Here is a 26,261-nt window from a genome sequence, read left to right as displayed (position 1 = left end):
ATTTTACGTTTGAATACTATGGTCACCATATAGCTACAAGTGTACCTACTTATCTATATCTAAGTATGCATTAATAAGACACCAAAAAATGTAATTCCAATTTTATTCACAATTTGGGACCTAATCCAACAAATTAATTTATTCTTTGATGTGTGTGATGTGACCGGATGTGATTACAATAAATATTTTGCATTATTTCCTTACCTTATTTTCTAAATGTATTAAAACATAAAATAATAACTAAATAAGTAGTTTAAGTTAAAAAAAAAACTGAAATTCGCAATCAATGTATACCGTCGCGCGATACAATTTTGATTCTACATATTTAGAACTAGAAGAATCAACCTTTGAGTTAACAAGATAGATTAAGGGAATATATTTTTTTTTTATATCTTATAACCTATGATATGATATTCGTAGTAAATAGCCATAGAAGCCCCACGTCACAAAATTACATCACAAAGTATCTTAAACTTCAAGATTTGCGAACATTAATTCAGCTCAACGCCGTTAAAACTCCGCAAATTTTCTTCCTAAAATCCCCAATTCTCAAATTCACACATTCATCACTCGACTGTAAATCCAGCACATACACAATGACTGCTAATTTGCTCATAAAGACATATGCACCGGCATACGTCGTAAATCGCGCTTGGCCTACCGCTTACACCCATAAAGCTCTGCGGACACTTTTATGGGCCAACACGTGGCGTCTTTTTTCCGCATACACTTGACATGTGTAGCACTTTATAGAAATGTATTAATTTATTGTTTTAGAATAGACCCCCCTTGCGCAGCTTCCTTATTCTCTATTGGTGATCTATGTCGTGATGCAAGAATTATTTTTTATCGGCATTACTTTCCTTGCATTGTTTTTTTCCTTGTGTGTATGCCTACGTACGGGTATAGTACGAATCTATACCTGTGACTGTAAATATCAGCCTCTTTACGTTTAATCCACGCAGACTAGACAGCTGTTAAGATTAATTATTGCTTTGGTCTATAATAATAATTATGTACCTACACCAAGTGAAATTCTATTAGCTGTTACGATTACGTTAAATGTTGCTGTTGATATTAGCTAGTGAAAAAACTTTGTTTTATTTTATCTAGTATTATTTACCGACATTCGGGTTGATTACAAGCATACAAAAACGTTCAAAATCAGTTAGATCCCAAAACGAATATCTGTCATATCATAACACTGCGACTACATTAAAAGCACCTCCTTAGACAGTAACTTCATTCTCGCACAACATCTATCACTAATACGTCGTTTGAAAGAATAACAACATACGAATACACTTACACCATAGTCACTTCCTTCGTTATTCTATTGGATGCCCTCCTAACGAGAGCACACACTTGACCAACTAATGTGTCTCATTTTATCGCAGGACCATCAATCAAGCTCGGACAATTGAAGCGGACTGCGAACAGCACTTAACATGTCCGACTAGACCATTCAGACATCCGAAGGATGACAAGAGTAGAGTGAACTTAACAAGAAGGACACTACGCTGTTACCGATGAACGACCTAAACTACAACGCCGGGATGAGTTCCTACCAGTTCGTGAACTCCCTAGCCTCGTGCTACGGGAACCAGGCGCCGGGGCGCACGGGAACGCCGGTGGACCAGCCCGGGCACCCGGGCCTGCCGACCCCGGGAGCGGATTACTACAATCCCAGCGCGGCGGCCTCGGCCTACCCGAACGCCTGCTACTCCCCTCCACAAGTCGGCCACCACTACCCTCAACACCCGTACGCCGCGCCGGCTGCGGGGGCCCACATGCAGCCACAGACCATGATAGACTACACGCAACTACACCCACAAAGACTTGGAAACACAGCCAGTCATATGCATCAGCATTCAAACCCGAGCCCTGGGGCGCTTTCACCGAATTTGATATCCAATCCTCCCAGCCAAGCGGGCGGTGCTAGTTGTAAATTCGCTGATACCACCTCCACTACAGGCGTCGCATCGCCACAAGATCTTTCCACGTCATCAGGCCCCGGCAGAACTTCGCCCGGCTTTAGCGTACAGGGTGGAACTGGGTCTAAGCTGGGTCTGACGACACCCATCGCTTCCCCAGTGGAACACAAAGCGAACGTGAACCAGAACATTTCGAGTCCGGCTTCCAGTACGTCCAGCAACGAAAGCAATGAGGCTAACAACTCTAGTTCTAATAATACGAAGAATTCTAAATCTGCCAACGCGTCGGCGAATCCTCCACAAATTTATCCTTGGATGAAGCGGGTGCATCTAGGACAAAGTAAGTAACTTAATTTCATTTATAAACGATTTTAATAATTTTTATAACCAGCATTGCAATCTAGGTCGTGTCACCATACATAGGTTATCATTTATTTTATTATTTTACTACGACTTTATAACTAAGCAATAATACGTTAAAATAAACAAGTTTTACACTTTTTACCGCCGTTAAATCAAATGGATCGACTTCCTTGTTAGTTTAACAAGCCGGAGGCCGCCACGCCCTCGTCCAAATACCAATAGTTGATGTAATAGAAACTAACTGTTAGTCAATAGTCCAAGGTGTAGACAAAGCAAATTATACATCTATTTATAAAACATTAGCGTACATTAATGTACGATCGAAGCTGATGAATACCGTCCATAATAAGGCATTAATGGACGTCGGGCGCTTGCATTCGAAGCCTTTTTTCTCCTAATGATGAAAGTGCATCGTCACAGTGACGTGGCAAATGATAACCTTCTGGTGTTAACCGGGTTAAAAGTTAATACGTTTTTAATTTGATTTTAGAACCATTTGTTTCTTTTACAAAACGTTTTATCTTCATTAGCCTACCCGCAAACGTGTGAGTTGAATAAAAAACAAAAGATACTCGTATTATTACAAGCATAGGACAGCAAGATGGTTGGCGCAGCCGCTGTCACTTGTAGATGTCTGAGATAAAGGCGCGCACATGTTGCCGTCTGTTTCCCAGAAATTAGACTTGTATTGTTTCACGTATTCCATGACCTTCTCAAGGTTCACACTTGCACAATCTTTCACTTTTCAATATGCAAAATACACTACGGACTTAGATTAATTGGTTTAAAGTCTTAACGTTAACCTATTTAATGACGTGTTTGCGAAATTTACATATAAAATGTTGATTCAAACTGGCATATTTAGTGCAATTAGTTTTTAAACGTTAAAAGTAGATCAACGTTCAAGGCTGCGGCCAGCGTTTGGAACGTTACAAGTATGTATAATAATTTAGTTGCAGTTATTTTCTTTAGGTATTTTAGACCTATAATTTAAATAGCATGGACGTATACCTACGGGGTTATAATAGTTTTACACGCGTTATACATATTATACCTAGTGTGTTTTAATATTTGTCACGAGTTTTGTCAATTTTAACTCGGACATATTGACCAAGAGTCAAAGTTCAAATTTCACCGGGAGGATAGATACATGTGCGTTAAGAAACTGCGAGTGAATGTAGTACGAGTAAGTAGTTAACAATTTATTATGTAAAAAAACATGAATGCGGTCACCAGGATAGCTAACATTCTTTTAAAGTTAAAACTAGATTGTAGGAACTTAAATTAGACATTTTGTGCTTAGGTTTGGAATGAAGTTTGACCTCTGCGAACCGTCGCACTGCCAATAGGAGCGGATATTTGCATAGTGGGGGCGGTGCCGTTGACATTTGCTGCTAGGTGCGCCTTGTTTAGCCAATAACTACCGTATATCGCAGCCATCTAGTTATCATGTAGACTGTTTGTTTTAGGGTCTTGTTATACCTATAGTAGGCTATCGCTGGTTATTTTCAATCAAGTTAGCTTAACGCAAGGAAAAAGTAACACAGGAGACAAAATAACATACCTGCTAATCCCAATCATGTAGCGGTTGTTGATTAGAACTAGATAATATATTTATCTATTTTGACAAAGTTAAAAGGAAATCTATTAGGAGTAAATATACTTCTCATGATGGATGTCCGTAGTAAATAAGAACCTCAAAGAAGCCCAAGTCAACAAACAGACGACCCAGGATCGAGCTACCTGGAGACGCATGATACGGAGGGCCGACCCCAAATAAAATGGGAAAGGGCCAGGCAAAGAAGAGAAGATACTCCTTCTCATGATATAGATGATTCAAGTCTCTATTGGCTTATTTCAGCACTGAAATGAGCTACTTGAAATTCAATTCCTACTGAAAATAACCCTAAGCCAATAAGTATCTTTAAAACTATATTATATTTACCTTATTAACTGTAAAAAAACTAAAATAAAACGTGCACAATCATACGCGTGCTCCCATTGAAAAAGCTCCTCGTTTTGGAGCGAAATATGTCGAGCAATCATTAAAATACGTGAGTGATCCGTTTTAATAAGTATATTCATTAGAACCATATTCATTATTAATGTCTGTGTCTTACGGAAGTTGCTATTAAAAACGCTTACTTATCTTTTAAGTCTTTTGGATACGTACTAACCGTATCTGACCTGGGCAAGTATGCAAATAGAAAAGACGGAGGTCGCAACCCTTACGTGCTTCAAGGCAATAAGTCAAACGCGACGCCGCATGCGCTATGCGTGCAGACTAAGATTTCTATATATTTAGCACTTGTGAAATTACATGCAAACGCTATGGAGTGACGTGTCTATTCCATTTCGAGGAAAGGGATATGTTTGTTTCCGAGCTGCATGCACATATACGCGTCCGTAGTACACTGTTTGCGCGTATAAATCATAAGTCAAAGTGCTTGGAATAAGTCTGTTTTCATTATTCTTCATGCTAATATGTTCGTAAGGCATGTTGCTTAGTCGCTTAAGAAATAAAATACAACATAGAGAGGTTTTTTTTTTAAATGATAAATGTCAGTTGTGAAAAGATGGTACGGTGTAATAACTGCCATGATACACAGGTAACAACTATTACCATTTTATGGAGTCATATATGGTCTAAAATAATGTTTATTATATTTGTACATATTATGTTAAATGTAGGTACCTAGGTATTGCAAAGTCTGATATTTTGAACATATATTTGCAAGTTTCACTGATCATTAATACAAATCAATTTTATTGGAATAGCTATTTGAAGCGCTAATAATGTTTACAATCGTGTCATTGTGGCATACATACAATACAATATCTAAAGTCAGTATGGGCCCGATTCGGATTATGAAATAGACATCTATTAGACATCTTGTAGAGATCACCAAGATATGTTTAAGGTATGTTTAAGATCTAACCTGTCAAATTTGACATTTGCGCGATTCTGGAGATACACTTGAACGATTTCCACAGGGTATGACTTAGAGAACTAATTCACATCTAATAGATATCTTACTCTATCTAACGTAAAAGTGACATTGGTTGCCCGAATTGCGCTGCAAAAGAGAACTAGTTGATATCTAAACTATAACGTATCTAGAATGGATCTAGTATATACGTGTCGTCTCTTGTGAATATCTTGAAGTTCGAATACGGCAGTATTTTGACGTCCGATCCTGTAAATAAAAACGACAGTTCTACGCAAGTCTGTGTGTACTTATAACTGACTGTAGAACCCGTTGAAACCTGTATGATAAATGACGATTAGCATTGTTTAACACTAATTTATGAAACGAGTGAAGGGATAACCTGCATAACCAGAACCATAGTGCTGTAAGGAAAAAAAAATATTAGAAATTCAATCTTAATGCCATTTGTTTTAAATCTAAAATTGATCGACACAGTTAATCTCTTCTGGCATGAAATGTCTTTGAATAACTTTGATCCACACATTGAGTAATTATTTAATGAATTATGTATAAATGCAAACTCAATATAATTACTTATGCGATTTTCTGCCAACCGCGGCGGTGCCTCTTTTATATGCGCCATGTAACTATAATGTGTCTGTATTTTTAAGCGCGCAAAAAATAATGAATTTCATTAAGCATTTATGCTTGACTACTGTAATAAACCGCGTTTAGGTACTCAAAAATTTACATCATGAATGCTGAAGTTATATTAAAGTATTTTTTATTTATGTCACAAGTTTAGTTAGAATGAATTAATTAATTAATTTGTTAATAATGGCTAATTAGGCTATTATTCATTATTTTTTAAGCTATCCACAACTAAAAAAATCAATGTGTCTACTTATATAAATTCTAACCGATGTTTGCTAACTATTACGCTATTGAAAAAAATAAATAGAATAAAAAAGCATTGGTACTTTTTTTGGTAAACTCCTGTGTATGTGGATAGCTAACTTAATAAGGAATCGAAACACTAATGCATTAGAATCATACTTATGACACAAATTTCACGTAGCTATAAAAGTTTACTTTTACTTACTCGTACCTACTTACCTAATACTTAAATTGCTTTCATTGACAAACGATATGCATAATTGCATACATCAAACATGTCACAATATATCATCAAAAAATCGTAGTCATACAATTTGTCATATTGTCGTGCCATTGTGTGTGTGCCATGTGTCGTGCAAACGGATTTCGCTCAAACAGCGCTGCCACTGCTGTATCGACTCACGCGCAGGCCATAATATACAATATACATACGGTCTTTTAGCCACATTTGATAAGGCCATAAGCACATTTGAACTCAAGTGTACTTATGCCCTTTTTGATCGTAAAACACTGCATTCCTCGTACCTGTACTACCGATTAGTAAATAAATAACAAATTAAATTCCAAGCAAGATTAGTGGCCGTCTGAGTCCATAAATAAATCAAGTCCGAGTGAGTAAAATATGACTCAAACAATATTATGCTATGGGCGCATTGTGCCGTCGTTGCTGCTGTGTTCTGCGTTTTTTACTTTATTGGCAATTAAAATATAAATTAAGTTTATTTCAGTTATAAACATGAATGAAATGTTGTTGCACTTTAATAAAGCCTCGGTTCATATGCCAATTATTTTTTAAAGTATTTTTTCCGACCGTAACGCAGGAGACAAGTGAAGCTGGTTTATGTTAAATAGTATTTTAAGTTTTATAGTAAACCTCGGGCTTTTTGGTCTTTGTTACAGCTCATTAATATTGAACTTAACAAAGAAATTGTAAGAATACTAACACAGGAGACGCCACCAAGATACTCTAGCAGTTACAGTTACGTAACCCAATTTTTTTAATGAATTTTGGATGCAAATTATATTAAGTATCACTGCTTGTACTTGGTGTACTTGAATATCAAGTTAATAACGAGATATACTGCCCGATTTGAACTTTAAGATACATCAAATTAATAGATCTAGAATGGATTACATGTGTCAGTGTCAAAAGTGACGTTTTTGTTTGAAGAAACATCACATTTGACACTAACATATCTAATCCATATCGTTTCTAGATCTATTAATTGACGTATCTTAAAATTCGAATCGGCCGATACAAAGAGGTAGTAACCTATACCCAATAAAATAAACGCGACAATTTGGCTACCTGTTTCGCTTCTTAGGTACTGCATATAATATTATTGATTGTAAACTCTATTTTATTTAGCACCACATTGAATTTACAACAGTTTTTAAGTTTTGTAGGTTAGTTATTTAATTATGTTTTAGGTATGGTATTATTTTGTTTCTAGGTTAATTACGTTTGTATGCACTAATAAATCAATATTTACAACAGTGTTTAACATTCTGTAAAATGGCTTCTTAGTTAAATTCAAAAGCAGTTAGGTACACTTCGTGAGCGCAAGGGCCTCGATCGAAGATACGGCAGGAATCTAGTTCGCAGACCCCGCCTCGCACCGTCAATATGCAAGGATTAAAAAAACAACAACTGGTTAACAAAAATAAATAAAAGGGATTAGTGCCCCAACCGCCGCGGCCATATTGGCGGCAATGACTTTGCAAGTTCTTGCTAAAATACGCCTCAGTTTTTTTTTTCATTATGACCTGGATGCGAGTCCTTTAAGCCGTACGGCTCGGCTTAGAAGCGTAAAGGTGTATTTCCATGCCTTTCTCGCGCTTATGAGGCGTTTTTGAGCGATTAACTCTGCGTATTGGTGTATGCGTGTTTTTATTTAATTAGGTTGCACTGTCGGGCCACGCCCAGTTTTAAATGAAGTTGATTATTCTTTAGCGCTTAAGTTTATTAAGTGGGAGTAAATTATGCTAATTATTTAATATGGATGGATACAACTTGTAGGAAGTTCATGGTTAATGCTGTTATTTATAACAGTAAAAGCGTATTGTTAGTAAGTATTTTCGGTGAAGTTAAATGCGAAAACATATTAGGTATTATGTGGTACTAATTTAATGCGCTTAAAAATGTTTTTACATTAAAATTAATGCAAGTCTTGGTTATTATAATAACGAACCTTACCTAATTCCTATAAGGCGTTAAAATAAATCTTAACTGAACTTTATAAAAATGACAATATGTGGTTCATAAATACAATTACAGACCAGTTTGAAAACCAACTGGAGTTCCCTAAGCCCCGGTCCCGCGAGACTCTCCTTCAATTATTGATGGCAACTTTTAGCCAATAAAATATAGGGGACGATGCGAACTATTTTTCATCTGGTTTAACCATTGAGATCACGCGTATGGACTTGGAATTCAGTACGAGATTCAGCTTCTTCATTATAAGAGGCAAAGATTTCATTTGTAATTAACGTCACAACTGATAATACCTACTGACATTACATAGCTATGTATGTGTCGGCGGCAGATCGTAAAACCGGGCATATCGAGATATTCCTAGGCATATCATGAAACGCCGCCATTTCATGATCTGACTAAGATTTGCCCAGGCATATCACGATCTGCCTTATAAAAGAGGCGGCAGATCGATCATAGCATTGGCATTCGTTGATATTCCTAGCTTCATACCGGGCACATCGTAAAATAACCTCGTGAGGATTGCACGATATGGCTGGTGTTCGCTAGGCATATCATGAAATGCCGGAGTTTCATGATCTGCCTAGGAATATCACCCTGTGAGGTTTGCACGATATGACTGGCGTTCGCTAGGCATATCATGATCTGCCTAGGAATATCACCCTGTGAGGTATGCACGATATGGCTGGTGTTCGCTAGGCAGATCATGAAATGCCGGCATTTCATGATCTGCCTAGGAATATCACCCTGTGAGGTTTGCACGATATGGCTGGTGTTCGCTAAGCATATCATGAAATGCCGGCAATTCATGATCTGCCTAGGAATATCACCCTGTGAGGTTTGCACGATATGGCTAGTGTTCGCTAGGCATATCATGAAATGCCGGTGTTTCATGATCTATCTAGGAATATCACCCCTTGTTGCAAAACGACGCGGTTTTGGAATAAGATGCAATGCCAATTCACAACATTCAGGATCGAACATAAATATCTATACCTACTCACCGGTAATAAACGGTACAACACGATAAAATAACCAAAGGATATCACGCACTGGACTGACCTGATACTGCATCAATGGCGGAATTCTCTCGATGCCACTAGTTATTTTTTTACGTTCAGCACCTTCTCCTCTTTCACACGCCGGCCGGCGGTACGTTAAACAGTCTTAGACCTTTTGTTACGCACGATATATCACTAAAACACTTAGTTTTGGAGGCTTAATACATATAATGTGATTTAAATCAATAGCGGTCGATCCGCATGCCGCGGCGTCTCACTAGTTCTCTTTTTCGCCAACAGAGGCACTACTGAGGCTCGTCCTGAGTGTGCCGCCCGAGAGTTTCGGACGATCCTATTGGCTAAAATGTCAATATTGTATCGTTGTGAAGTGCGTTTTGGCTTTGCATCGATAAATGGTAGAAGCGTGCCTAGGAAAATCACCCCGTGAGGTTTGCATGATATGGCTGGTGTTCGCTAGGCATATCATGAAATGCCGGCGTTTCATGATCTGCCTAGGAATATCACCCCTTGAGGCTTGCACGATATGGCTGGTGTTCGATAGGCAGATCATGAAATGCCGGCGTTTCATGATTTGCCTAGGAAAATCACCCCGTTAGGTTTGCACGATCTGGCTGGTGTTCGTTAGGCATATACGCTGGCGTTTCATGATCTGCCTAGGAATATCACCCCTTAAGGCTTGCACGATATGGCTGGTGTTCGCTAGGCATATCATGAAATGCCGGCGTTTCATGATCTGCCTAGGAATATCACTCCTTGAGTTTTGTACGATATGGCTGGTGTTCGCTAGGAAGATCATGAAATGCCGGCGTTTCATGATCTGCCTAGGAATATCACACCCTACTTATTTGATATGCCTAAACGTAGCCAGGCAAATCGTCAAACGTTGAGGTTTGAACGATATGGCTGGTAGTCGTTAGTCAGATCATGAAATGGCGGCGTTTCATGATATGCCTAGGAATATCTCGATATGCCCGATTTTACGATCTGCCGCCGACATATGCACAAGGAACTAAAGTCCCCATGGGGCCTAGCCAATATGACAATCGTCCATCATCGAAAAAATGCCAAACGAAAAGAAAAAATGTATCGGGATGACAGATGAAAAGTCACATGACTATTTCCATACATTACTTAAGTTTCGATTGGCATTTTCCATCAACGATTGTCATCGTGACTAGGCCACCTGTACTATGATGTTCGAAGCTGTTTAATTGTATGTGAGGGTTAGGACAGCTTCAGTCTCTTTCAATCGCCCCAAATTGTAAAAAAGTGACATTTATTTTATCACGTGAATACCTATAAAGTCATCCGTAAAGGGGCCCACTGATTAACAGTCCGCCGGACGGTATCGTCCTGTCAGTTAGCACAAAATTTTGACAGTTCCGAACAACTGACAGGCCGATACCGTCCGGCGGACTGATAATCAGTGGGCCCCTTAACGTCTGATGGCATGTTCGTGTGTCTATTTACGATAAACAGGAAACCCACTATAACAAAGTTATTAATGCAGTTATAATAACATAAAATGTTGGTATCGGGAATTGTTATTTGTCTCTTATTTAGATGCATATTACAATCCAAGAGTTGCGTGCAAAAAAGCTTCTATATTGTTTATTTTATACATGACTGTTCCTCTCCGAAGAAAAGTACATATATTTAAGTCAATGGGCCGATGCCAACTATTTTTCACCTGGTTTAGCTTTAAATAACTGGTGCATGCTTTTATTTTCACGCACGTACCTACGTTATTTATAGGCGTTTTTCAGCTGATACGAACAAACATGGTTTTTCACACGCAACTGTACCGTTTAGGCGTTTTTCAACGCTAAACCGATGCAGGTGTGCATTTTGGACGGTTCGTTGATATGTTTATTAATTGCATATTACCTACTGTTGCATAAATATATCGTGCTTGGATGAAAAACGACTAACACGAGACTATGCAAGGTTTGTAGACTGGGCTACCTGAAAACTAAAAAAAAACCGGACAAGTTATAGAGTCAGACTCGTCCACTGAGGGTTCCGTACTTTTTAGTATTTGTTGTTATAGCAGCAACAAGAATACATCATCTGTGAATATTTCAACTGTCTTGTATCACGGTTCACGAGATACAGCCTGGTGACAGACAGACGGACAGTGGAGTCTTAGTAATAGGGTCCCGTCTTTACAGACATTCAATTTTTAACGTGCAAAACGATATAATTTTTGTTTCGTGATTGGTTAACATAGCTAACAATAAGTTAGGTTAGTATTAGCAACGTCCCAAGTGCAGTGCTACGGAGAAACTTATTGCAGGAGGAAATTGCTTGAGTAAAATTATAATACGTGATAATAATTCAGCCTATACAGGGTGCTTCCTGTAACAGGAGCAATGAATTAAACTAAAGGCTGTACTCCTCAAACTGACCAACATTTGTCCAGCAATTTTTCAAAAATATGAATCCTCTTCCTCTTTTTCATACAAAATAAATATTGCCTTCAATGTACGCTGACATCAGTGTGTTTGGCGTTACTTGTCACGCTTGTAACAACAAAATTTGCAATACATTGCGTCTTAGAATAAATATGAGTTATTTTCAAAAGTTGCTGAACAAATGTTGGTCAGTTTGAGGAGTACAGCCTACAGTTTCATTTATTGCTCCTGTTACAGAAAACACACTGTATAAGTCCCACTGCTGCCTTCTCTAATGCGCGAAAACCGATGGTTTCCTCGCTATGGAACGAGCCATGCAGGATTTGAACCTACTAAGGCGACGGCTACGTCCTCGGGATTGAAAGCCGGGCTTCATGTACACTCGGTCATCACTCATCACGTTATACAATTTATAGCCATTGCAGAATACAGAATTGAACACTTTCAATTTGTAGCCATTGTAGAATACAACATTGAACTCTTTCAGAGGTGCTTCGTTTTCGTTCTTTCGCTCAGATCAGAAGGTAACTGACAAACCAAGAACAAGTAACATAAAAATGCCATTAGTAGTTAATTGCAAATTGCACATTACATGGTCTATCATAATCGAGCTTTTTACACTTTTTGTAATTTTACGCAATAGGCGTGCGCCCTTTACGAAATGAGTTATATTTACATCGTCACTTTTACTGTTATAATTATTAAAATTAAATTTCTTGACTAGGTAGGTAATAATTATTGGTTGTAAGCCTTATCATTTTATAAGTAGATAGGTGTTTTGCTGATGGTATAAGTACAGTACACTTGCTTTTAATGACTATGTTTAATATAAGAACTCACATGATCGACCCAGTAGCTTTTCTATAACACCAAAATACGAGTATTAATGCGTACCGCATAAGCTAGTAAGCTTAGCGGGTAACCAATACTATATTATAACGTTATACATGTGAGTACCTATACGTTATTCATAGTTCACATATAACCTGCAAAGGGATAAAGAATATATTTTAAAGAGTTTATTCCCTAAGGGGGTGCAGTGGTGGTTGCAATTTAGTACAAATAAAGTACAAAGAGAAATAATAATTAAACTTAAAAGAAGACTACCTGGGTCAATTTCACCAAACGAGCATTTGTGTCTAATTCCCATGGAATTTTGAAATACCAACATTACACAAAAAAAAATATGCTGAGAATTTGATAAAAAATATAATAAATATTAATTTTCTTATGGGATAAAAATATTCAAAAAACTATAAAAGTTATTTAAATTTAAAATTTTGGTCAGGGCACGGGAATTGGTGTGTCCATGGAAATTAGATTTTACTAGGACAGAAATTAGAACACGGCACGGGAATTGTTTTCTTAACTTATTTTGGTACTTAAAACTATTATTTATGTATATTTTAATCTACAATAATATACTGCAACCATACTGAAGTGGCATCGGACATATTTACCTTCTTTAATTTTAGTTTCGAACGACAATTCTACGAAAGTATGTTACACTAAAAACTACGTATTTGACTAATCCTTTCCTTTATTTTAATGGCAACTAATCTCTCTTTCTTAGTAAAATGTACATATTTCAAAACAATACTTTGAGTAGCTTCGTAAACTTGTCCGCCTTTACATACAAAACTATTCATTAAAAAGTGTCATTATGTATCTGCATGTAGATAGGTACTTAGGTGTATGATCTGGTATATGGTCGTATAGGAAATGATACTAAGAAATAAATAGGGGCACAGTGAGAAGAAGTTATTGTGTAAGTTAATCTGAAGAAATCGAATATGCTGCCTTCATAAATTAATAACCCAAAAAATTGTTTGAACACATATGAGGTAAGGTGGGGTAAGACTATCAACGGGGTAAGACTATCACTTGTATGGAATCCTCATACTGTTAGTCTTGCCCCGATCAAAATAAACTAAGTTAGTCTTACCCCGCCTTAATTTACACATAGGTATACGGGGTGTCTCTGCCCTGCGGGAAAATCTTCAAAGTGTAGGTTGGTAAGTTAAGTAATTTTTCAAAAATATTATAATCTTCCTAAAAAAAACTTGCTTACAAAATACCCCCTGGCACTGACTAAAATAACCGACTTGGTTTCACATTACATCCCAAAACTTTTTTGTAGTAGAGTAGAAGAACTGCGTTGCGAGATTTGCATCTTTTTACATGAATTGAAATGATCCCATCTCTTTTTGTAGGCTGTCCTTCTTTTCGGGTAATCATACCCATACCATACCGATACTATGTATATACATATCATAATACATCTTTATTCATACTCACATCGTCCATCGTAGTGTACCTTTACTTTCCCTACTAATTGTAAGAATTAAAAGGTTACGTTGTTATCGCATATATTTCTATAGGATTACAAACTTAATTTATGCAATTATCTTTAGAACGTGACTAATAGTGCAGTATTATTAGATTTTTATTAGCTTAAAAAGCTAAAACCTAATTACGTTTCAAATTCGGAACTTGTGGGTATGCTAGAAGTACCTTAAAATAATATTGATTGAGAGTGATTGTGCCAGTGACAAAACTAAGGGATTTTAAAGTGTATTAATTCTTAGACTACATGCTCAAATTAAATGTTATTTAGATAGAATGTTATTGAGATTTGATGGTACGGCCGTGCCACTTTGTTTTGCTCGACTTGGCGGCGGCACTGCCGTGCCCCCAGATCCTTTGTCCTTCTTCAGGCCTCAAACTATCTCCATGCCAAATATGTATTATCAAGATGATATTGTTTCAGCGGCTTAAGCGTGACGAGATAACAGACATACAGACAGAGATACTTTCGTATTTATAATATAGTAAGAATAGGATATATTTAATTTTTCTTGTACCTATTAGAAAAGCTAATTTATAACAACTAATCTATTAAACGAGCAATTCTTGTATATATTTCGGGGATCTCGGAAACAGCTCTAACGATTTCGATGAAATTTGATTATATATGGGCGTTTTCTGGGATGAAAAATCGATCTAGCTAGGTGTCTCTGGGAAAACGCGCATTTTTGAGTTTTTAGGTAGGTATATGTTTTCCGAGCAAAGCTCGGTCTCCCATATATTTAAACTTTATACGGCTTACGCTGTCAGCTGTCAAATTTACAAAAAAAAACCATTGTAAATTTGATTCATTTTGTTTCATGTAACCTTAGGTACGGGTTTTATAATATGTAATAATTCCAAAAATAGTTTTATGTTTATATAATATTTTAATGTTATAATATGATCAATGAATAAGGTAAGGTGGCGCAAGACTAACAGTACAAGGATTACATACAAGTGATAGTCTTACCCCGGTGTCGTCTTACCCCACCTTACCTTACGAATTAAAATTGCCCGGGTTATTCGGGTCCACCCTGTAAGTATGTACTATAGTACTTATACTAAAAAACGTTCATAGATTTTTGTGCATTCTTTGAGATTTCCTTAAATGTAAAATAGAAAGATATACGTCATATTATTATTACATATAATATATATTCAATGCAAATATATATGTATGTAATAATAATATGACGTAAACATTGCCAATTAACTTACAGTGCCCCCAATTAAAAATTTGTTGACAATAAATGTAATACTTTCTAATTCCCGTGCCTCTTAATCAGCTGTTTTAGGTAAATATTCCATGGGAATTAGGGCACGGAAATTAGAATTCGTAATAAAAAATATTCGCCAAAAATTTAAATCGTGTTTAAACAAACTGTTATGTTATCGCTTACATAAAGATACATAAAGGGCTCCTAAATATGACAATTTTTACTGAAAAGCTATGTGGGAAATAAAATTTATAAGGGGCATCGAAATTAGAAAAAAATTGTCGCCCACCCGGATTCCGAAATACTTATGCGATTTGCTCGAACACGCCGCGGCTTGACGTACATCCGCTTGCTTTGAGAAACAGCCGAATACTGCCAGTACAGGTGAGGCGGGACACGAGGCGGTTCAGATACAGACGTCGACTGTCAGAGCCCTTTGAGTTTTGCCGACGAAATTTTACTCGCGCGCTCGGACAAAATTTAAACTTCGATCACGAGTTATTTACCACAATGAAGTTAATAGTGTATGTGCTCAGTGATAGTAAATATCATCTAGTTTAAGTATTTGACACCAAATTAGTGATACTAATGTAGAATTTTTCGTAGGATTTTTCATTATGCTCAAAAGTAGATTCCGGACAGGGCACGGGAGTAGTAATTTGAGCCTTTAGGTATTTTTAAGTGTACTCTAAAAACCAATTAATCAGTGAATTCATATGGAACCCGGTGTGAAAGTGTGGCTTCTTTATGTAAAAAAAAAATGGTAAGTATTATTTGATGCTAACCCGCGATTTTCATCACGGACAGAAAAAAAATCGTGTTCAGAAATTGACCCACCTATAGTAATTAATACAAAACGAATACCTAACAAAGTAAGACGACCTACTATATGTCCATAAAGTCAGTACAGATGCTAAAATAGGTTATAAACCAATTTTGAACAAGAAAACAAGTTCCTCTCGCAAGCACGTATTTAAACATTTTTGCTCTATATTCAACTACAGTTTAAATACAGGAAATAAACAACTAATAGTAGGTACTTAACTAATTGTAGCACCTAAGACATAGGTACTTTAACAACTAACACAAACAGCATAGCCTCGAAGCACATTATCTTTTACGTAAACCTAGTCTGAATAAACCTGTGACCCTAGTGAATAAGGGTACAAGTATCGGACAACGCAGTTGTAAAAGGACGTAAGTTCCAAGTAACACTTATGCCCTTTTACACCTAAGCTGCGCGAGACTTGTACCCTTTTTCACTAGGGCCACAGCGTACAGACAATTATTATGGCGTCTCCTTCTCCTCCCGGTCTAAAAAGTATGAACTGTCACAAAATGTTCGTGTTCTTATAGCCTTTACAGGTAATGTTATTTTGCTGTTGTTATGTTCTAAAAAGGATAAGAATGGTTAAAGTACTTTAGTCATTACGACCTTATATGCATATAATACGTAGATATCTCTTTGCATGTGTGCTGACTACCTAATCATGCCCAATACACTGTATAAGGAAGGAACAGTAGGTAGGTACCTACTTATTCAATTTTAAATGTCTGTCATGCACTCATTCTTCTTAACAAGACGTAAAAGTATTCCAAATTAGGGAAGCAAAAGGGAAGACTTGTAAGTAAATCTCAAATGACCGCGTTTTCATCGTTTAACGATGTGTATGACACTTTCATTGGTCAATCAGAAGGCAGTACGAGATGTCGTCTTAGTTGCATAGGTATAGCGAAAAACTTCTTATAAGTATTTTAAAATATAATCATCACTGAGCAAAATAGCACTGGTCGTGGTCACTTAAAGGCAAAAGCAAAGGAAGCACGGTTGAGGAACTACTCATACAAGACTTGTAGAGATTAATAAGAAGATAGCTTTAGAGCGAAGTGTTAATGGATAATTTAATTGTTTTTAAACTTGCTTTACTGGTTGCTTTGTATGTATTACCTATACGAGTTTGTTGTTTTTCTTCAATTATAACATAGCATCATGTACTACGTAGGTATACCTATATTCATAAGCAAATGAATTGATATAAGTACATCATGTTGGATTAACGTACTAGGTATAACCTACCTATAAGAGTAACATTACTCTAACGCCAAGAAAATCAGTTCAACAAGACAAGTTAGCAACGTACTACTTAACTCGAAATAGGTTAGCAAGTTGCCAACATTTTCAATACTTAATGTTAACACACAACTATGACTTTTCGGTTTACGTTACATTACCGGTTCATACATAATGGCGTCAGTGAGTTACACATACAACATTCTGCCTATTCAATACATATTGGTATCACGTTTCACTACTGGCTCCTATAGAAGTGTGACATTAGTGCGTTGCGTGCCGCATATAATGCTTAGGTATAAAAACTTAAAGATACCTATACTCTGTAATTATAGCTATTAACTAGAACTAGTTAGACTTTACGTTAGCTCACCGATATTATGACTGCAGGCGATGAATTAATGGCCATTTTAGCGCCTTTATTTTTAGCTTTGAATAATTATGTCAGTAGTAATTTTGTATAATTATTCAGTTGAACTTTCCGCTACTTCTGATATGTTGTCATAGGCACCATAATATTGACTCAATAGTACCTAGAGTTAGACCAAGAAAAGTCTGCAGCGATTTTATAGCCCACGCCGTGAAAGTGTTATTTATACATCATAATTTCATAGAAGTTTGACGTTTAAAATAGCTCTTGCACTGCGTAGGCTATCAAAATAGCTGCAGACTTTTCTTGGTCTAACTTTAATACTTTGGGTGAATAAAGACTGTAACTTATCAAATTGACAGATAAACTTGATAATACTTGACAGATAGAAAGAAGCCGCAGACATTAAAGGTCACTTAAATATTTTTAGATTTTATGAGTATGTGCTTTTTTACACAGTTTTAATGTACTTACCTAGTGCGTTCATTAAACTACTGTGCTTATAACTGCCATTGAATTTATAATTGTTTTTAAGGGTGATCCAGCGGACGTAACCAAGGCATCGCGTTACATGAAGAAGTTGATTAACCTTATATATTAACTTACACTCAAAAGTGCATGACTGAACAGTCTAAGAAAGGTTTTCCTTCATACATACAGTTAAATGAATGCCCAACACTATTACGAGTTTTAATTCCATTGCAATAAGCCGTGTCGCCTCCGACGCAGACTGATGCTCATAAAGGCACACAAACTGCATTCAGATGCACATACATTTCGCAACCTCGTTCTTCTTTAATCACACCATCGCAAATTCTACCTTCGTCCAACCACCTAAGATTCAAATTCGAGTTTCCAGCATATACAATGTTAAGAACTTTAAGCAAAGAATATGCATACGTATATGAGGTATATGAGGATTATGCAGTTGCAGATTGCACATTTTGAATTAGCATAGGCGTCTCAAGTCGTTACTCAACTGTTCTGGGTTTTTGCAAGGATAAACTGGGTTCACGTGGTACCATGTTAAAATGTATAAATATACGAATGAAAATGTAGTAGATATAAATTTAAATACGAAACCCTAAAAGGAATAGGTTAAGTCAATTATGTTATGTGTTGGTAACTATTTTAAAATAAACCAAGTTTTAAATACACGAAATCAGTTTTGCACTTCGCACCCAATATCCGGGGTGTGCTAATGTGCTTATAAAATATGTATAATTTATAATTAACTTGTGTTGTAGATTATAAGTGTTATAACATTGATAGGTGTGCCAAATAGATATCTGGACATTCTGGACTGACTAATCAGTAAGCAGTAGCAGTAATAAGCAGATCTAACAAAATCTGGCAGGAAAATTCTATAATACTTAGTAAACTCCGTAAATATTAAAAAGGATTTGATTAAACAATTATTGATTAATAGAAACGTTACTTCCTTCCTTGCCCATCGTCCCCTTACGTTTAGGCTCGAAACTTGCTTTTTTACCAGATTATAAGATCCGTTAAAAGCACAATGTAACTTTTTTCTACTATTAAAGTTATGATATCGGTGAATTAAGTCACTTCACGCACAATAATATGAGCTGTGGTCCATTGTTGAACTAAATAAAGTCGCCACGACGTCTTCATCGGACGACGCAAAAAACAATATAATACACTTATTGCTGTCAAATGTGAAATAATGGTAACACTGCAATTGTTTTCGCGGCCATAAATAACTTTAACAAAAGATTCGCGGTTTCCTTAAAAGCTAAACTGGCTGATAAACATTTTTTTTTCTCCCGCGGCCCTTTCCTGAGGCTGCCTATAAATATTAATACAATCAAATGTTTTGACGTGGGCCTTTTTTAAGCTTTTATCTTCTGCCTTGGCTCTTTTTTATAAGCATCGATGCCTTTTTTATTTCGTGTTAATTTGGACAGCGAATTTGGGTCTTTTAACAGATCGTAAAGTATAGAGGGGAAGAGGCGCCTGGTGTTTCGCGAATATTCAAGGCATAAAAAAAGGAAATAACGGCTCACGTACTAAAACCAAATAGAAACAACATTAGTACCTACGCATAATAGTAAGACAGTAATAAAACCCAAACAATCGCAAATAAATCTTTGTGTATAAATATAAAAATTATAATGCGCATGTTCGAAGCTACTTCGAGATACTTACTAAACCAGTTAATATCAATTAAACAACAAATTAGCATAGTTTAATCGCTCACACTAAATCATTAATGCTTAAATAAAAACATAAATCTCTGCAGGCGACTCAAAAGACTAGCACAGACTCCCACACCATCGGAAACTGCTATACAAATTTAGACTCTATCACAATCCCAATAGGGTTCAAATACTCATGTCAAGATCACTGCGGACTTAGAATTCGACAAGATCTGATCAAAATATCTAAAATGGTCACAGTTAGTGGGTTAACCACTTTAAATTGTCATCCGACTGATTTATTTCTGTATCTGAGGCAAACACATTTTTGTGGGCTTCTCGGAGTAAACCTTGATTTCATTTAAATTATATTATTTTAAACGACGTGATAAGAAATTAAATATTGCATCTGTTGCCAGTAGCTTTTGTTTTAATGCAGGTCTTTTAGGTGTTTGCAAATTTAATTATTTCGAGTAGAGACAAAACAATAGGTACGGTACTCTACTCCATAATTTGGTGTCAGTTTGGTGGCAACGGTAGCATTAAACATCCAGTTTCTGGAAAACATTCCCACAAACACGCAAAATCCCCTTAATTTCCATTTATTACCCAACCTCCGACCGAAGCACAGTAATCAAGAGAAATTTGCGACCCAAATACCTCTTCGAACTCAAACTGGTATCGAATTAAATGCATTTGCGAACGTTATTTTTCAATTTCAACTTTTTTTTGGACGAAATGACACCATTTTCACAGCACATTAGCTGCGCCTGGGCAGCCGCGCCAGGGGCGGATCCAGTCAAACGGTCGTAAACTATAATCATTTGCGGACCTCATAAATAATTGCGGAGTTCGGTCCTGGTTTTTGTCGGCCGCAAGTCTAGGGTTGCCAACATGAAAGAGAAGGTTTAAAATTAGCGAAAAGTATGATTAATTAGGTGCGTGACACATATGTAATTATCTATGTATATAATTCATGTTAAGTTCAGGAAATCAATACCATTACCAGGCGTGTCTCACTCCGCGATTTCGTCGCTTTGCTACAGGTAGATAAAAGTACATCCGTTCGACCCCAATTTTGGGGTTTGCCATAAGCCATAAGCCGCGCGTGGCGCTGTCGCCACCTAGCGGTCATATCTGTCCTGATCGTAACAGACGCGTTTTGTTAGAGAGCGAGTCTTCTGTACCTAGTATTATTATTTTTTCTGTGCCATTACCAGTATAGACGATCATCTGAAAAAAATTACGAACCATACACATTGGGATCATGTGTGACGTGTCTAGAGTCTAAATACTGTATCAGATCTTAGAACTTTAATAAGTATAATCTTATCTTTTCCCATCGTAAAGACCCGTCGATATATAGTAGTTTTTGTGCACTATAAATTTTCTTAAAAGTAGTACACTAGGTCAAAATACAATACAATAATATATTATATAGTAGTTGCCAACCCTAAGCGAGTCGCCTGCGCAGGTAATATAGTCATAAATTTCCATAACCGCCACTCGATCTTATCAAACATGATTTTAATTTGATTTCGGAACCACACGTGTTGAGGTCGTTCCGTTGCGAGTTACGATCGTAGGTATACTAAACACCTACTACGTCATTTTAATGATGTATCTCGAGAAGAAGGCAGGAAAGTATTAGTTTTATGAGTGAAACATAAACATTTATGACAAGAATGGGAACGAAAATATAGAAAAAGATAATACGGTTACATTAACCACAATAGGTATACCTAAATACCTTAGTGCTTCTAAGAGTGTTCATAATGTGGTTTTAGGTAATCAGACTACCCTTGAAAGTGAAGCGTTATCATAAAACAAAATTGATACGAAACTAAACGCACATCACAAATTATTGTCAAACGCAATCAATAACGAGGTAAAACGCCCTAATGACACATTATTACAAAACAGGTCACGCCTCGAAATGTAACAAACTATCTGACAATCAATATGTCATTAAATTCTAAACACTATAAAGAAAACGAGATTAATGCTAAAAGGCCGACACTCACACCATCACGTAATATAAACATGACCGATATCAGACACCACGATGAGAAAGTTCAAAAGGTTGACTCGTTACACAATTATATTCATGCTAAAGATGAGAAATAAGATTTCGATGGTGACAATTAATCAAACGTTTCTGATCGGAACAGATAAGGTTGCAAAAAGTAGAACAATGCAGACTGAGCTAATCTAGATGAAACTGCTAGTAATGATCTAGTACGATGCTAAGATGTAAGATGTCGCATAAATGTAGGTAATGAAATTGTAAAGACATGAAGATACAACATATGAAGCAAATGGTTTATTTACACAAATAGGTAATTCCATTCTTTTATCTTCAGGGTGTTATTTTATTCTACCCTTTAGTCCGTAGCGGCAACATACTTGCCATCATACTAAAACAAAAACGCACCTCTACTATAAGAATTACGGTTCGAAATCGAATGACTAGAAAGGAATGTCAAATGGTTAAAGGGTTAGTAGTGCAATATTACCTTTTATTAAGTCCACCTTACACATTGATGTACCAGGAGGATACCTTGATACAAAACTAAAATTGACCGTCGATTACAAAACTACGATTTACAACCCACAGTTTCTATTATCTAGTATCAGACTTTAATCCATTTATCACCGCTTTTGTTTACGATCCTCGCGTATCATCAACTATTAATTATCATGCGTTCTTTGCTTCAAACTTTGACGTTCTCGCCGTGTGACAGACCAGAGATAAGAATTTAAATGTTATTCGATAGCTCTGTACTTCAATTGTGATACCACGTTTAACAAAAATGAGATCTACATGTTTATCATTAAGGTCCCTTTCAGAAATTTGAATTGAAAATTACTTGACTGATTGATTTTGAACTGTATCGCATGATATTTGAGTCTAATATTCACTGAAAGGGTTGAGGAATCCGAACACCTCGAAGAGTACTTTAGAATTTTGATGGATGTGCTTATAATTGTTTCTGTATCGATTATGCCATTGATAAATATTTCGACTATTGCTCATTTTATTAATGATGTGGAAACGGAAGAGCTTTCTGGGTGATACCCTAACGACAAGGCATTGTTACAATTAATATTGCTGCTGTCAAAACATCTGTCTGTTGACGTAAATTGCGTATCGTTTTCAATCATTTGTGCTTTAATCGAATTTAGAGCTTAACAAAAGAGTTTCTGAGTTAACCTGCTGCTTATTCTTAATTATCAATTGATGATAATGATTAGAGTCTGTGCGGAAAAAGAAGAGTCGTAGAGTGTATGGGTTCCCTCACATTCCACGACTCTTTTCTTCTCCGCACAGATTCTACCAAAATTTTTAATAAACGAAAGAACCAGTGGCGTAGCGTCAACATAAACTTTTACTTTACATCGGCTTTTATTACAAAATCCTACGCCTTCCCATATATCGATAAAGCCAAAAAATGGGCCAAATATGCTTTTATATACAATTTGTGAACAGTTTTTTTAATTTTGAGGAAACTGTCACGCTTCTGCGTCTATAAATTTGGTTGGATATAAGTATCCATATAATTACCGTGACCTAAATAGATTAATGAATTGACCTGGTAATGTTTTTTTCAACTCTTTTTTTTACTCATAAATAATCTGATAATATCTACCGAAGTATAAACACTACTTAATATACTTAACTTTTGTGGACAGCCTTGGACACCACGGTTTATCGTGTTCTAAAAGTGCCGGCCGCCTATCACGCCATGCCTGCCTTAACGACATCCTCCGTCGGGCCTTCGTCAGCGCCAACGTCCCAGCCATTCTCGAACCACCTGGCCTCGCGCGCGACGATGGCAAGAGGCCCGACGGAATGACCCTTGTGCCCTGGAGTGTGGGACGGGCCCTTATTTGGGACGCAACGTGTGTGGACACCCTGGCACCGTCTCACCTCGGTTCAACATCATTGAGAGCGGGCGCGGCGGCCGCAGCTGCTGAGGCAGCAAAATGCCGCAAATATATAGCTCTCACTGACCGGCATATATTTGCGGCATTTGCAGCCGAAACTCTGGGACCGTGGTGCCCAGGGGCCCATAAACTAGTTCGGCAACTTTCCAAAAAAATATTTGAGGTCACCGGGGACCGTAGGGCTGGCTCGTTCCTCGCCCAACGGATCGGCATAGCCATCCAAAGGGGGAACGCAGCCAGCCTTATGGGAACCCTTCCACAGGGTTCGGACCTGGGTGATCTAGCCTAATATATACATATTCGGCTAGATCACCCACATTATGTTATATATATTTTTTTAGGTATTAGTTTTAGTTTTTTTAGGTAGTTTTATAATTTTAGGTTAATTTTATTCTAAGTTTGTTTTTAATTATGTTTATGGTTTTATAAAATAAAATTACCTATGCAATAATAAAAATTTCTTAATCTATATCTTTCGTTAGGCGTTTTACTATAAAAGCAAGCTGTTTGTGGTATAAAAAATAAATAAATGGACTTAATTTTAATTTTATTAATTCACATTCGGATACTGTAGGTTAAAAATTCCGGTTACCATAATAAATGACTAAAAAAAACGTTTTCTATGATACAGTTATATAGTCTTAAGCTAGGTATTATATGTATATTGAGTATATAGTAGTTTAGTCCTTAGAACAGAGAAAATCAATAGACAATTTTCACCAAAATTAACGGTCCCGTATAAACCAGCGGAGCAACGAATCGTAAAGGAATTCAAATAGTTCAAGTCTTTAGTCACACGGCTCCGACCCGGAGGAATCTCATTTGATATTGCACTTGCAAATTTATTCTTATAGATTTAAGGTCCAATTTGCTATGTCAATTTCTGTGTATAAGTTTTGAAAAATCATTAAAAGTTCTTGGAGGGTCTGTTACTGAGACCTGGCCGCGTAGCCAAGATGCCGATCGCTTACGCTCCGTAGCGATCGAAACGCAACTGTCACTGTCGCACTAATATGGAAGAGTGATAGAGAGACATAATGCTTTTCGTTATCGAAGCGATAGCGATTGTAACCTTGGCTAGGCCGGCTGTTACGCTATGTGTAAAAAGAATAATCGATACCTACTTCCTTTCATTGGGTACAGCGAGGTTCAAAGTGCATATCCACTTTATGAATGGGTATGAAGGTGGATATACACTTTTGCAGCTGGGTACATACGAGCTCAATAAAAGATTGTGATTGAGAAAAGTTTAGCCCTACCTATCTAATGAATATCGCAAATAATCATTAAGTACCGTCACTTTTCTATCCTGCTTAAGTTAACAATTGGAAACATTGACCGACTATTTTGTCTTATGATTGGCAAAGTATTTATATTATTTTCAACTATAAGTAAAAGTATTTGTATTATTTTCAACTATAAGTAGTACTTTAAAACGACGGATCCCGAACACAAATGTAATGCGCCCTTAAGTATGCGTGATACCGTTCACTACTTTTATAAAGTAGGGCTAAAAAGGCTTAAATTGTTTGTTATTACAAAAGCATACGTCTTTCTTTACCAGACAGTGTGCTTCGCGTGTTGAGGTGGAGCAGGCGTACAAATTAGTATGAAAATTGCAACTCGACTGTACACGCCACTTCATACCACAAACGCGGACACTTGGCGCCGAGTGTACCTTGTACTACTTTTGGTTTATTTTCACAATATAAGAATAATTTTACAATATTATATAATTGGAGTATGTAGGTATGTGCGTACTTACCAGCTTTGTATTTTGCAATCACGCAGTTTTTTATTTAAAAAGTAAATAGAGTGGTTTAGGGAACTCTTATTAATTTCTTTACTTTAGCATCTATTATTTTACTAAAATTGCCGCAATGTACTCACTAGACTATAGTTCTTATAATTTGGCGTTACTTTCTCTTGCGTACCTATGTTATGTATCTAAGTTTGAGAAATTATGACCTACCTACATATTTCTAATATTTTTATTTGCATATCGGTTTGATCTAATCTGTAAAGGTCAGAATAAAAATGGAATCAAAATTTTTGAATCTATTAAAACAAACCTTTTCCTTGTGAGTATTTATTATTTAACAGCATCTTTAAAATGTTTCCATATTTTTAATGAACAAGGTGTTATACTTTACTTTCTTACTAATACCAAAAAGAATAGATAGTATAGAGGGATCTTGTCATTGTCAATTTTGTAGTCACGGTACATTTACTGCCATCTATCGACACACGATTAAAACTTAAAATAAAATTTAAAATGTATAAATTAATCAAAATATGTTTACGGATAAATTATTTTTATTTTTTATTGTTCCATACTGACCCATGTTCTTTCACTGATATGTGTTAAAATT

The 26,261-nt window shown here is 36.5% G+C and overlaps 1 protein-coding gene across 1 annotated transcript in view; it reads left to right on the top strand.

Annotated features, from left to right (window-relative positions):
- Positions 1 to 26,261, top strand: part of LOC134674726 (homeotic protein Sex combs reduced) — a 48,130-nt gene that overhangs the window by 2,212 nt on the left and 19,657 nt on the right. Inside the window, exon 2 of the mRNA XM_063532855.1 lies at positions 1,398 to 2,274. Coding sequence (XP_063388925.1) covers positions 1,530 to 2,274 — 745 coding nt within the window. The 5' untranslated portion in view covers positions 1,398 to 1,529. The remainder of the gene's footprint in view (positions 1 to 1,397; positions 2,275 to 26,261) is intronic.

This window comes from Cydia fagiglandana, chromosome 2, assembly GCF_963556715.1.
Source record: "Cydia fagiglandana chromosome 2, ilCydFagi1.1, whole genome shotgun sequence".
Taxonomy (NCBI): Eukaryota; Metazoa; Arthropoda; class Insecta; order Lepidoptera; family Tortricidae; genus Cydia; species Cydia fagiglandana.
Note: the sequence above shows the minus strand (reverse complement) of the source record. Positions and strands in the feature narration are given on the sequence as shown.